The sequence below is a fragment of the Cibotium barometz genome, chromosome 2, assembly GCF_041138505.1.
Source record: "Cibotium barometz isolate CiBa-2024 chromosome 2, ASM4113850v1, whole genome shotgun sequence".
In the NCBI taxonomy this organism is placed as follows: Eukaryota; Viridiplantae; Streptophyta; class Polypodiopsida; order Cyatheales; family Cibotiaceae; genus Cibotium; species Cibotium barometz.
In genome coordinates, this window is record NC_141047.1 from 39,232,751 (window position 1) to 39,248,192 (window position 15,442).

A 15,442-nucleotide genomic window follows, 5' to 3' on the forward strand; every position below is an offset into this window, starting at 1 on the left:
AGATTTAAATGCACAAAAACCTTTTCACCTTCCACAATCCTTCCTGCCTCTGTCAGTTGTTTGAAGGTATCCCAATGGTCTGAAAGGAAATCTCTGTGATGGTCCAAAAGAGAGCTCATAGTGAACTCCCTGTTGAAAATACTGTGGTATATGTGGAAGTTCCTCTGAGCCTTGCACTTGTGAAGAAAGTCAAATAGGAGCAAATCTAGAGATTTGTCCTCTTCTGGTTCCCTTTGTTTTGAAAGGGAAGACTCATCTTTTTGCTCTAGTCTCTTGCTTTTGCCTGAACCAAAATTTATATAACATGAATTCTATATGCTCACATATGCAATCAGATAATGTATAGGATATCACCAAACAACTCTCTTCATAAGCACACATGAATCACCTGGTGATTGCTGTGGTCTGAGTATAGCAGCAGAAAAGTCCAGCTTCCTCTTGAAAGGAGGGGCCTGAGAATCAACTGTTCCAAAGCAAAAACCTTTCTCATCATCAAGAAAGATATCCCCATGGACATAGAAAGCAGAACAATGAGGAAACAGTAAAAACCAAAAGGGACACAAGAATTTGCAACAAAACGCGATGCAGATCCATTTGAAAAATGTCAAGTGCTCTCCTCGCATTTTGTTGCAAATTCTAAATTTCTATTGACATCCATCTCCAATCAAATGCTAGGGATATCTCACAATGTTTAGGACAGTAAATGATACCAGGAGGAATTCCCCAGGGCAAAAGAGAGCAAAAGAAAGAGGAAAAAATAAAAACTAAAACAAATATCAGAATTTGCAGGAAAACGCGATTTGGAGCATTTGGAAAATGTAAAGCACTATAATCGCATTTTATTGCAAAATTCTAAATCCTATTCATATCCATCTCTAATCAAATCTTAGGATGATCTACTAGATTTCTAGGCACTGAGATTCAAGAATTCTACAGATGGAAGAAATATATATCAGAAAACATTGGAAAGGGTATAGATCTCTGACCTTTCTTTTCCTCTTCCATACTGTTGGAGTAGCCCTAGAGATTCTCCTGCTCTCTTCCAAACTTGAGCTGTAGCACTGGTAACCTGGAGATCTGGTAATGGTAGTAGTCTTCAGACAGGTTGCAGAGTGGATGGAGTGTGTTGGGTAGGAAGTGATCAGAGTGGGAAAGAAAAGGATGATGGGAGGGTGCTGGCAGGGATGGAAGACGGGGAGGGAAAAGTGTTAATGGATCTAATTATGAAATCATGATTGGCACAATTTCCAAGGCAAAAAGTGACCCACAAATTTCAAATTCCAAAAGATCTGGGTGGGATCCACACGTGTTAAAAAACGACTATATTTCACACGTGTGGTATTTAATAACTCCTTTATTTGTATTTTGCAATAATCTACTCTCCTAACTCAGTTCTCTTGCATCTCTACCTCCCTACTCTACACCATCAGCATCCAGACCAGCAGCAGAGATTCATCCCCAGCACAGGATACTCATCATCAGCACAGCACACTTGCAGATAGCTTCCAGGTTAGTAAGGCAATCTATTTCCTTCTCTTCTTGTTTAATCGTATATTAGGGTAAGGAACTGATTGATGTGATGTAGGTTAGATATTATGATAAATATTATATGCATTTTTTAGATTTTCTCCACTGCATGTAGAAGCAGGAAGACTTTTTATTTGGGCCTGTTGAGTGAGAGCTTGATCACTTCTTGATGTCTATAGGCTCAATCCATGTTGCACCAAGCTGCATACACACTGAAATGACTAAAGGCATGTTGAAGTATGCTGTCTCTAACACCATATTAGTGAATTTGGGAATTTTCCAATTCCCATTTTTGAATACTTAAAAAAGGGGACATGGATAACATGTTTGTAAGTTTCTCAAAACCCTATCATATGACCTATCGTTGGAAAGCGCTTGAAAAATGGAATCTAAAGAGCTATAAAGCGCTCATTTTGGATTAGTGGTGTTCAAGTTATGGTTAATCCAAACTTTTGACCACGTGTCCCAAACTTGTGGGAAATTCCCATATTCCCCAATATGGTATTTCTCTAGAATTTGCAGCAAAACGCGAGGAGAGGGCTTTAGAAATCTCAAACAGCCCAAATCGCATTTTGTTGCAAATTTGAAAATGCTTCTTCATCCACCCATTTCATTGTGATTTTGTAACTTTCTAGGCTATTCAAGGCTGCATAGTTCTTGCATAAACTCAATACATATTGTTTATAGTTGAAAAGACAGAGAATTCATTGTAGGGATGCAATAGCATGTTGTTTCAAGTATTTGCAGAAAAACGCGATGATGAGCTGTTAGAAATTTCAAATCATCATAATCGCGTTTTGTTACAAATTATTCAATTTTGCTTTATCCAATTTGTCATCACCTTCTTTTATCATTCCATGTTCTCCATGGTTGTAATCTTTTTCTATTGCTTTGTATGGACCTTTTCAGAGTGATGGCAAGAACCAAGGCAACTGCAAGGAGGTCTGGCAAGGGGCCAGGGCTTGCAGCAGTAGCAGCTGGGACTGATGTCAAGGAATCTAGTGTGCCTCCAAAAGGAAGAGTTGCACATGGCAGGAAGGGGAAGCCAATGAGCATGCTGCAGCAAAAGTCCAAGAGGTTAAAACATTCTGCAGGTGTGCTAAAGGAGATCAGGAAACAACAAAAAGCTATAGGCTTTGCAATCCCCAAGGCACCTTTTCAGAGGCTAGTGAGAGAAATTTGTGATAGCTGGCACCTTGGTTTCAGGTGGAACAGGACTGCCATTCTTTCCTTACAGGAAATGGCAGAGGATTACTTGGAGAAGTACTTTGAAGATGCAATGCTTGTAGCAGCCCATGATCACAGGGTAACTCTGATGGCCAAGGACTTCAACACATTGTCCAGAGTGAGGTGGAGGTATGACAAGCTGGTCCATCCTATGGAATGGCAGGACATAAAAATGAGAGACATATTATTAATTCCACCTACAAGGAAATTGAAGGCAGACAAGGTGAAGGTTGTTGAAGTGACCCACTCAATGAGCACCTGAGGGAAAGCTGCTTATGAGGAGTCACTGAAGCAGCAAATAGAAGAATCCAAATCTGCTATAGATGTGGAGACTGTACAGATGGAGCTACAGATACAGAGAAGGTTGCAGGAGCTGGGCCCTAACATAGTTGTCCATATTGAAGATGATTTTTCAGAGAATAATTTTGACTTGACAAAAGCATGCTTGGCAGCATTGGCTCATAAGAATGAGTATTGCTCAGATACTATCATTCTTGCAATGCTCTAGTAAGTGTCTTTTATTTTACATTTGTTTGCAAAACAATCCTTATTGTACCTCCTCCCTTACACCTTACCTTAATTATTGTTTTGTCCAATGTAGCATGATGAGAAGCTGGCTGAACCATGCTGTACAGCATACAGTTTATATTATTGATCCTGCAATTTCCTTCAAGTTAAGAGATCCAAAGGAAACTCCCATGGATATTTCCAATTGGTTCAGACACTGTGATTTTGATCATGTTGATATTTTGCTACTTCCATACCATAACAAGTATGTGTGTGGCTGCTTCTTTTGGGATTTTCCTTCAAGATTGAGTACTCTTGTAGCCTTTGATTTCTTAATGCTTTTTTCCTTATGCAGTGACCATTGGAGCTTTGCTTCTATTGACATCCAGCAGAAGCAATGCTTTTTATTCAACTCTCTTAGAAACACACACAGAGAGGTGAAATTGTAAGTGGTTTGTGTGCTATTTTTAACTTTAAACTTCATTATTTGGATTTAATGCAGACTAACTGAATTATATGTATTGCAGTTGTACTAGAAGACTTCTAGATGCATTGGATCAGTGTCCTCCTAATGTCAATCTTTTGGATTCAATAGAGCCAATAGATTTAGAGGTAGAAAGTTGTTCCCTCTACTGATGTCTATTTCATGCTATGCCTTTGAACTTATTGAATAATTTTATTTTGTTCAGACATTAACAGTTTCTAACATATCTTTCCAACTATCCAGACACCACAACAAGATGATTCAAGTAGCTGTGGCTGGAGAGTGCTGATTAGTGCCAAATATATACTTTCAAGCTATTTTGAGATAGGACAGCCAGAGCTTGTAAGAAAAAATAATTTTCATTTAGCTTCAAAAAATTTGATATTGGTACAAAGTGTTCGAAATCATCATATCTCATTGCAGATGAGAGAAGATAGCTTCAACTCGAGCTATGTGTATAGTTTCAGAGCTGATATAATTTGGAAGTTTTTGAAGTATGCCTTCCCCAAACCTATTGTACCAGCTACTGTCGAGTTGGGTGAGAGCTCTAAAGTCCGAGAAGGTGTCATACACCTTGATGACACAGATGATGCAGATGTGGTGCCACAAGAACAAGGACCTAGTGCTGATGAGGAGAAGCCACAAGAACAAGGACCTGCTGCTGCTGATGTTATTGAGGAAATGATGGAGCAGCAGCAAACAGATGCTCCAGGGGCAGTAGAGGAGACAATGGAGCAGCACCAAGAGACTGTACACGACAGGATGGAGCAACAGAAAGTAGATTCTCCAAATAAAGATGATACGGTGAGCTTGGACCATGTAGAGCAGCCTCTAGATCAGCCTGTAGATAAATAGAAAATTGTTGTCAAGAATATGTTCTACATATATAATTAAACACTTCTGTATAGAATTTTACATTTCTGAATATTATACCTTTGTTTATGGAGTCTGTGTTATCTCAATTTTTAAATTTTCAATGTCTTTGCATTTTATTGATCTCTCTCTTCTTTTGAGCACCTGCAAAAATGCAATATGAAACAATAGGGTAAAGTAAACTAATAGCAGTGCTTAATGAGACTAGGATAAGTCACATGGTATACCTTCTTATTGTTGTAGATAAATAAAAAGTCCTTTGAAATAGAACCTTCTGTCTCAAATAGAATGTCATTGCGCAATTGAGCTAGGGAGCAACATTGTCTTAATGTGATATTGACTAGCACATCACCATTCTCAACAACATCAATATCAAGAAGTTTATTTTTTGCACCAAAAGAATCTTCATCTTGATCCATTGGGACTAGTTTTGTACCTAGCATTCGACTGCGCTTATAATAAAAAAGAAAAAATGAAATTTTGTGATGCAACCATATACTTCAATTGCATAGAAGGTTGGACAACCTCACAAAACACTGAACTACATGTCTTCTTATCCCAACCTTTATCCAAAAATTGTGGCATGCATGCCAGACTTGTTGCTTTAACTGTGAACATTGTTTTTGAAACCTTCACTGGAAAGGTATTAAACAAGTCTACAAAAACTGTGAGAGGCATGCATAAAGAAATTTTTATTATCCTTGTGGCAATATTGGGCCTCACAGCTTTCTGTACTTCTTTGAAAAGCTTGGCTCTATATGCCTCTGTAACACTAAAATGTGGGAGAGGCCAATCCACTAAATTCCATGCTGGAAGGTCTTGTTTTCTTAACACACCATGTGTGTTTGCATTGTCCAGCAACTGATAAAAATGATCAGTAAAAAATATACCGGATTGAGCTAGCTCTGTTGCACATCGACCTTGGTATTGTTGTTCTCCTATCGATCCATGCAAAACATCTATAAATCCCAGAATACAATCGATGTTTTGCCATGTCTCATACGATGAAGGGTATAAATCTGAAATAAAATAACACAAGAATATCAATAAGCAAAGAAAGAAAGCTTTGTCTTAAAAATCCATGCACCTCATAAAGAACAAAACCACAATAGAAAAATATACAATTAGGCCTGTGTTGCGGAAGATCATTTGGATAGTCTCGCAAGACAAGTTCTTTATGCATGTACACATGCTGAATCAAAACTTCTTTCACCGATATCTTTCCTCTGGTGATTTTAAAATCTCGTACTCTTCCCTTCCATGATGCCAAGAAAATGTTTTTTGTCTGGGGTCTCTTTGTTTTACTAGGTTGCATGAGCACCCATGCTCCTTTCGAAACAGTAAACCTTTCCCAAGTTCCTTCCGTTTTGACTGTACTTGAATTCTCTACCGAAGAAATAGAAGAAGCAGGTCGACGGGGTAAGGATGTGTGGTATAATTCTGCCTTCATAGCATTATCATCCACAGAGCGTCTTCCACAAGAACGACCATAGTTTTTATTCACCATGGATACCTTGTGAATCTGTAACCACAGCAAAGTAATGTAAACAAGATAACAAAGTGAAGTTTCAAGAAAGAGAAAGTGGGCAGACAGATAGTTGACAAGAAACATCTTACTCTAAGCCAAATAGGATCAAGGGAGCAGTTTTGGAAAAGAAGAGGTTGCTGCACAATGAGGCAGTGGTGTAGAATGGTAGACCTTTCGAAGGAAAGGCAGCAAAACAATTCAAAGTTCAAAGGGAGGTGGAAGCGGGAAGGCCCTTGTCAGAGAAAATGTCAGACTAGATTCTATCTTCATGTCCAAAGATCTTGTGAGAATAAAAAACCAATCTCCACATTAATGTAGCACGCTTGTACCTACATAAAATATTATTTCTTTTATCTATTTTCTTTTATTTTTGTGAATTTCCAACGTTACGTTGGCCCTCTGTTCATTGGTTGAGAGCTTATTTTTCCAAACCGTAAAAGGCCCCAAAATGAGCTTCCTTTTTCCCTAATGACCACCTTGATATCTCTAATACCGTGTCACAAGTTTGGCATGGCAGCAGCCACGAGAGGGAAGCTAGCAGTGGAATCGTGAGAGATCAAGGAGCGAGGAAGAGAGATAGATATGCTCAAGACAGCCACACAACTTTAATTAAAAACTTATCACTTATGATTTTTAGTCTCATACATAAAAGGCTTACCCACTTATCTATATGATCTAGGGTTACCTCCCCTTTATAGTGGTTTGAGCAGGTTCAACCACATTTGTAACTATACGTGCAGCCACATGCACGACCATATTTGTGGCCATGTATGGCCATATGCACACCCATTCACACAAACAACTATCTCCATGCATGCCCATGCTCATGGAGTAGAGAAAGGTTGTTATGAGGCCTTTTCTAGGAGGAAGGGGGCGACTGGCAGAGGCCAAGATCCCCCTTCCAATCAAAAAGGACTCGCGACGATGGCCTCTCCCAACTATCAAGGATGGGGGGAGTCAATCAGTTTGCACCACATCAGCCTTTGAGGACTATATTCCTGATGAGATGGAGACAGGCAGATGGACCAGATTTCGATATCTTAGTTTTTGCCTTTGAGATAATGATAGGTGATTGCAATGGATTCTGACCACAAGGCACTCTAGAATTTAATGATATTAATGGCGACATGTAGGTGCCCAGGATTGGTTTTCTAAAAATAAGGGTTGTTGATTGGACTGCCCTAATCCCCCCTCTAAAAACAACTCTTGTCGTTGATGGTGGCATGCAACCAGGTTGTGCATCTTGTCACATTACTAGTCGTGCATAGCAAGTTTTTGGTTTCCCTTTTTCTTTGTTGTGAGCATGACTGACTATGCTCACACCCATAGCCCCTATCCCTTGTAGTGTAGAAAAGATGAATTGCATGATGTGAGTACGTGATGAGAGTCTGATGCATAATCAACATAGAAATTTAGCAGGAATGTAATGTCTCAACTAAGTGTCCAAGATTCAACTTCTAGTTCATGAATTTAGAATGCTTTTCAATTCCATTTTTTGTGAGAGATGATAGAATCTAAATCATGTGAGTGCCAAGTTGCCAACGTCCTTCGCAGGGCACTTTTTGCTTTTTAAACTAAAATGCATTTGATGCTTCCAGTCTCAATGTCCCTAGAGTGTAGTGCACATGTAATAGATCCTTATACAATTTCAAAGAGGTTGGTTGTAATTTTTGACATTCTTGGATGCTCATTGTGATAAATTATTCCGTTTTAACAAGATGCTCTTTCAATAGTCACCTCTCTTCCTCCTTGTTGTTACAAGTTTACTATTTACAATAAGTGAAGCTACCCATGCACGTACATGTAAAAGTGGTTGAAATATATGGGTTACATAATGAAATAAAAACACAACAACAACCCGTTGTATAAAAATTAAGGCCTTTGTGATTTCATTATCACACAGATAGTTGGCTTCGATTAACAATGAAGATTAAACATATGGTCATGCTTTTACACTTATATTTTACATAGAAAGATAAATTACATGCGACATTGCACTATTCTCTTCATTTAATCTTTAATAGTTTGGAAATCTTGTCAGCATTATATCCAATTCAGACAATTGCTATAATCAGTTAAATAATACCAAAAAGTTACAATAACCTTTATTTGTACAACTTCACCAAATGTTCCTCATGTTCGGGTATTGCTTTAGGATGAGTGATTAGGCACCACATTCACTAAACATATAAGTCGGTCGTTGCAAGGCCGGAGATATGCATGAACCAAAGAGGTTCATGTGAGAACCCAAAAAAACACGAGACTTGTGCATCAAAGGAGGCAAGCTGGGTACACAACTTACCTGCGGGGGTGTGGATGGGGAGTTGGCTTTGTTGGGTGTCTGTATGGGAGCGGACAAGTCTGGGTGTGGTACGAGGTTGATGAAGCTCGTGGTTGGGGTAGGAGGCTCTGCAACAACAGATGAACAGGGAAACCCAGCATAGAAGTAAACCCAAATAAGGAAACAAAATAAGATGTCTCACTATTTTTTCCACCTTTCCTAAAAGGAAAAGATAGATTGAAGTTGATTGCAGAGGTATGAGTTAAGTGGTTTACAGGGTTGGGATGAGATATATCTACAGCAACAGATTCTAGTTGGGTTAGGTCAGTTTGAATAGATCCAAAAAAACAAACCTGCATGGTGAGTAAGATGCCAGTGTTGGCATGGTCCCCTTCACGTGGAGACAACAATGCATCATGAGTGGTTGCATGTACTACAAAGGGCTGTTGCAAATTCGATGTAGAGGAAGCAAGGCATTGGTTCTCTGTGGAACCATCAAGGCTGAGAGCACACTGTCGTGCTAAAGATGTTGTAAAAGGAAGGGGACCCATAGGATAGGGTCCAACATCTCCATGAGATGCATATGGGACTGCCATGGAGGCGAGGCAGAAGGATGCACCAAGGGGTTGCTGCAGGCAACGGAGCCCTCCATTATTGTTGGCAGGGACCATGGTGTCATCTAGTGTAAAAGTAAGCCCCAGACATGGGGCATGTTGACTGGAACACGGAAGATCCCCCCATTGTCGAAAGGAGGCTGGGTTGCCTTGAAAATCAGGTATTGGTACACACACAAGGAACCAGATCTAATTTTTCCAAATGTTGAAGGGAAAGGATGCAGCAGAAGGAAACACGACCTCGTATTGAGGGGAAACACTGAGACAACATCATGACACACCCCATCATTTGAGTGTGTTGAATGAGCCTAAGAAAAGGGCAGAGTACCCTATGAGCACAGGAGTCGGTTGAGGGCTCGCCAGGAGGCTGCATGATGATTCGTGCAATGAAGACTAGAAGGTAAGGGTTGTTTGCAAACATAGCGCTATCGGGCAATGTCTGTAGAAGGGCTTGTGTTGCCGTTGAGAGACCCTCATAGGGGTGGTTGAGGCATAATAAGCCATTGGATGGTGTCAGGGATCCGCCCTGATGGGTTGGAAGGAGAGTGCCTGGTTGTGATGGCCTGCAGGACACTACTGTAGTGGACAGAGAGCCCCTATCATGAGAGAGCGGCAAGGTCACATATTTCAAAAGAGGCCCCCCATCAAATGAGGGGACGGGTGCTTGATGATGCACCACCAGAGACCTCACCCTCCCATCAGTTGAGGGGACTGTGGCAATACATTGTTGCATGCATTCTGGGTGTTGCAAAGGGGCCATCAAAGGGAAGTGGCTTGACGTGGAAGTAGCCGCTCATTGTATGGGAGGGCACTGGCTTTAGAATACCCCCCTATTTCGGTGGGGGCCTCGGATGATCGAAATTCACCACTGGGCAGAGCCAGCAAAGGAAAACATGGCCGATGCGAGGAGACCGGCACTCATCGTGGTGCTGTGGACCTGGCACGGGCATCGCCAAGGAGGGCGGAGAGGCCAGCCGGGTGAAGCCGCCCGTGAGGAGTCGAAGTAGAAGAGGGCGAGTGCCCACAGGATCCTGGAGAAGGTGATGGCCCATGTGAGAAATAGAGGCTGAGGTCAAGGAAGCCATGGTTGCTCTGCAGAGAGGCAACCACAGGAAGATAGTAGAACACGATGAGCAAAAAGATCAGGATAGCTGCATGAATACCAAGTATATTAACTGTTGTGTGGTACAAGATACAATTGAGTACAAGGAGAGCCTTAATATGTAAGGCTGTGAATTAGTTCAAATATGGTTGTTGCACACCAAAGACAAGTGTCCGGTGGTGGGTGGTTATGGGGGCATGTACATGATGCATGCTATGTGCATAAGTAATGCTGGTGTAAAACATAGTTTAACATTACCTAGGACTGGAAGATGCTATTTTTAATTAGTTATAGTACAAGGGCACATTTACAAGGTCTGGACATAGCCTTATACAATGAGTGAAAAGGTAAACTGTTTCTCATACGTAAATATTAAATATCTTTGATTAAAAGTAAACCTTCAAGGGATTGATTATTATAAGTCAAGGTTAAAGGGTTGATATTAAAAAATGCTATTCAAAGTTAGAAGATGTGGCACATCTAAAAATCAAAACCTCCCCAAATTCATACGTCTCTTGCTTTGAGGTTACATTTTCCCAAGCAAAGGTCATTTGTTCAAATGTCAAGTACATCACATCTCCCATCACAACACATGATCAATGCGCCAACCTCTTTGCATTTTCACAGGGCGCAAACGGTAACGATGATTTGGATGAAGCTCTCAAGGAGCTCAAACGAAAGTCACGGTCTATTTTTCGAGCTCTTTCGAGTTAAGCCGCATATTACAATGTAGTGTAGATATTGATCAAGCTGAAGCTCTTTGAAGTTGTAGACTAGGCTTAGTGGTTTGAGCTTGGGAATCCCAAAATGGAGGTCTAGGACATGCTTGGTGTGCACTTCATGCACGTGGGCATGCGGTTCGCCACATATTCCACACGCCAGGCATAATTACGGGGGGTAATTTGTCCTCTGCTCACCTATGGACATTGGATTGCAACAACTGTTATCGCTTTGGGTTTGGGTCCTGAATAGACACTTTTTTTAAAGGCTGGTCTCTTATATTGCATGGCATGGTTAGCTATATTGTAATGATTGTGCAAGGAGAGAAATGGCTTGCGTGTGGGGCATGCCCCACCGATTAACTAAGATAGTGGAAACGTTTGTGCTTGCCCAATTAGATAGACTTCATCAAGCATTAAAAAGAGTGATTGTTAAATCAGGAGGAGTGCCAAACATTTGAGCATCTTATACATGCGAGATGTGAGATGTTGACGAATGTGCATGCGGGTGCTAGAAGGGGTGATCAATTGCGTGCTGTGACATGCAGTAATATTCTAACCGCGTTGCTGTGCAAAGTTTCACATCACTTCACGGCTGGTCATCATTGAAGGAACGCGGCCTCAAACGTAGGATGGATTAGAAGTTTGGCAGTCATAATCAAAGGAACGTCTCAAACACTCATGAAACTTCTAACCTCCTTGTTTCAAAGTTTTACATCACTTCACGGGTCATACTTGAAGGAACGCGGCCTCAAACTAGAAGTTTGGCAGTTCTGCAACTGGTCATAATCAAAGGAACGCCTCAAACGCTCATGAAACTGGTCGAGTTAAGCAGAAGGCTCATTAGACCAGGCCTTGCAAGAGCAAAGTAGAAGTAAAAGCCAGCCTAATATCGGGCTAGGTCAAGCAAGACCATCCCTGCTGTCATTGACCAGTTCCGACAGGCTTTTTCCGACAGCCACGTAGTGTAGTGTTTGTGGAACGTATACACTTTTGGAGTGGATCATCACTAGGAGGAGGAACGTCTCAAACCTCAAGGTAGGGGCTAGTGGGCCTTTAGGACAGTGCGGTCCCGAAATTGTGCATGGTCTGTTTTGACCGGGTCTGATCTGCAATCGAGTCGATCCAGCTGCATCGCTGCAGGCGTCTTATATATATATATATATATATATAGGAGCACAGGTGCGCAGCCTGTATATCTATCTAGCACGCATCAACAAAAAGCAGTGAGGACTGATTACATCAACAAGTGAGATCTCTGATCATTGAGCAAGCTCTCTGATCCAATTACTGCAAATACAGAAACAGCCCTAAAGGGCCTCAATATATATATTAATTATGGCTTCATCTTCGTCGACGACGAGCCTTATGAACTCTATAACATTCGGTCAGCTAGCAGCTGGCCTGTTGGTGGTACTGGTACTGATGATGAGCTCCGGCCTTTCGACATGTACTAGTACAAATGATGCCGAGCTTCTCAGCGATTTCTACAGTACATCATGCCCCTCGGCTTTGTCCATCGTGCGGAGCGTGGTGAAGAAGGCGGTGCAGAAGGAGCGCCGAATGGCGGCTTCGTTGCTGCGCCTGCATTTGCACGATTGCTTTGTGAACGTAAGTGAAGAAAATACCCTTCTAAATAATGAAAAATAATCATATTAGAGGAGTGAGATAGTGTCGTTCGTTTAATGCAGGGCTGCGACGGGTCGGTACTGCTGGACAACACGGCGTCATTCACAGGGGAGAAGAGCGCAGCACCCAATGTGAACTCGCTGCGGGGGTTTGATGTGGTGGACGATGTGAAGAGCGCACTAGAGGAGGCATGCCCGGGGGTGGTGTCCTGCGCGGACATTCTTGCTATAGCAGCTAGAGACGCGGTGTGGCTGGTATATTGTGTTGCCCTCTAATTCATCATGAATCTCGTCATTTACGTCTATATACATAAGTCGTTACGATACCGGATCTAGTTCGCTGGCTCGCTTTCTCTAACCCACCGTTTTTTCAGCCTACGTTGTGTTTCATATGAATTAATTATGTGGCCTTATATAATTTGCAGGCTGAGGGCCCCTTTTGGACCGTGCTCTTGGGTAGAAGGGACAGCACAACTGCTAACGCTACAGAAGCTGACATTGCACTTCCAGCGCCCACAGATCTGCTGGATCGAATCGTGGCCAAGTTCGACGCGGTTGGCCTAAACGAGCTGGACGTGGTTACACTCTCAGGTTGTATTAATTATATAGCATGGCGATCTAGTAATCGCGATTTGTATTAATTATATCAATCAATATAGCATGGCTCATAGATGTACTAATCGCTATTTGGACTAATTCCAGAGTACTAATTATAATTCAGCTCGTGCTTGTTGGCAACACCAGGTGCCCACACCATCGGGCGCGGGAGGTGCGCCATCGTGAGCCCTCGCCTCTACAATTTTAGTGGCACCGGCCAGCCCGACCCCACCATTCAGCCCGCCTACCTCAAGACACTCGAGACTGCCTGCCCAGTGGGCGGTAACTCCAGCGTTGTTGTGGCACTGGATCCCATCACCAAGGACCAGTTCGATAACAAATATTACAAGGACCTGCAAGCAAGCAAGGGCCTCTTCTCGTCCGACCAGGAGCTCCTCTCCACTCCCGGAGCGAGCACAATTTCTTATGTCAACACCTTCGCCGGAAACCAGAAGGCCTTCTTCTCCAACTTCGGCGCTTCCATGGTGAAGATGGGTAACATCAGCCCCCTCACCGGTAGCAACGGCCAGATCAGGACTAACTGCCGCCTCATGAACTCCACCTGATGCCCCTGGCCCAATAATTCCCAGTTCTTTTTTCATCCAAGAATAATCTTAGCATAAAATCAGGTGGACCATTCTTTTTCAACCAAGTAACGTCCTAACTTAAAAATGGGCTCATCGCTTTGACCTCATGTTTTCCCACCATGTGTCATGTAACCTAATGTACTTCTTCAACAATTAATCAAACTCACTTATAAATAAAGGAAATAAGCATAGATTTGAATCAAATTGACAAGATTTAAGCATAACATAGAATAATAAAATAGAGTAAATATCACTATCAACACGCTATTGGGTGGAATCTCCCTTCTCATATGTGTAGCTCCTCTTTTCACGACATGAGTATTTTGAGAATTGTATTTCAAATATAGCCCAAGGAACTAATAATAGTTGTGCCTATAAAATAGGGCTTGCTTTTCCACTTTTACAAGAATAACTCAAGGACTAGAGCTTGTTTACACACTAAGTGTAAAATAACCAAAGCTCTTCTAGCATATATGCTAGTGATATAGCACTGCCATGCACAAGCGTGCATAAATAATATGTATAATCATTTGGGACAAAGCTAGAAGATTTAGAGGTTGACATAGATGCATCTTCTAGTCCTACACGATTCAAAGATGGACGTATTTTCATTAAAATAGATCTTTTCGAGTCCAACGATTGTTTAATAGATTAGAGAGTTGATAATAGATCTTTTCAGGGCCAGTGATTATTTTACAGATGAGAGAATTGATAATGATCGTTCTGTAGATGAGAGAGTTGATAATGATCAACTATGATTTAGTAAACATACAAATACTCTCATGACGTGTCCAACTTTCCTCTTTTTGTTGGTTTCATATATTCTTATATGTATTTATGCATATCAAAAGTGAGATATATATATATATATAATCATTTAGCTACAAACAGGACAGTGAAGAAATAATTGGAAAAAAACAAGATTTCGACGTAGTTTCCAATGCTCATTCCAACCAAATTATAGATAATATTTTAGACCAATATTCCAACAATATTATAAACAAAACTTTAAATCCACATTCAATTTCGACGATGCGGAGGCATCAGAAGTTGCTCAAAACATAAGCATCTAGTAGTAGTGTTGGCCACCGAGAAGATATGTTGGTCAAAGGAGAAGAAACAAAGCAATTTAATGGTGGAAGAAACTTATGAGGATGCTCCACAAAAACACCTATCTAGGTGTGATGATGTTTTATGTCAACCTTGGGGATGGGAAACCCTTGGTCAAGATGTGCCCATATGTGTATGGATGTGATGCTATATATGTTCATGTGCATGATGTCATGTCATGTTGATGTAATCACCCCTAGTCCACCGATGATGTAGGCTAAGTGATGTATATGTGTGTCTCTGTTAAGGGGGGGGGAATGTCATGTCTATGCATGTCACATTATCTTTTGGGGATGATGCCCATTTGGGCATCAAGGGGGGGTGTTGAAATATGGTTCCCGTTATGTCATGTATAAGATACATGTATGTGGGAGTAAGGTAGATGGCGCTTAAGATGTCATGAAATTAGAATGGATGAAGGCTAAGATTAGTAGAGCATGTGAATGCATGAAAAAGGTAGTCAATGGTCAAAAATAGGTACATGGAAGGTGCAATGGTGCACAAGGCACGTGGGCATTTATGAACACATGGATGGCACAAGTGTGCATGGAGCATGTGGATGAGATCTCTATCTTTTCAGGGCTAGTGATTGTTTTACAGATGAGAGAATTGATAATGATCGTTTTGCAGATGAGAGAGTTGATAATGATCAACTATG

General features: G+C 41.4%; 1 protein-coding gene across 1 annotated transcript; it reads left to right on the top strand.

Moving 5' to 3' along the window:
• The first annotated feature begins 12,066 nt into the window (after nucleotides 1-12,066).
• On the top strand, nucleotides 12,067-13,976 carry LOC147641048 (peroxidase A2-like). Its single transcript, XM_086809633.1, has 4 exons — nucleotides 12,067-12,473; nucleotides 12,554-12,745; nucleotides 12,916-13,081; nucleotides 13,235-13,976. The coding sequence occupies exons 1-4, from the start codon at nucleotides 12,201-12,203 to the stop codon at nucleotides 13,651-13,653; spliced, it is 1,050 nt and encodes a 349-aa protein (XP_086665759.1). The 5' UTR covers nucleotides 12,067-12,200; the 3' UTR covers nucleotides 13,654-13,976.
• The last annotated feature ends 1,466 nt before the right edge of the window (nucleotides 13,977-15,442 follow it).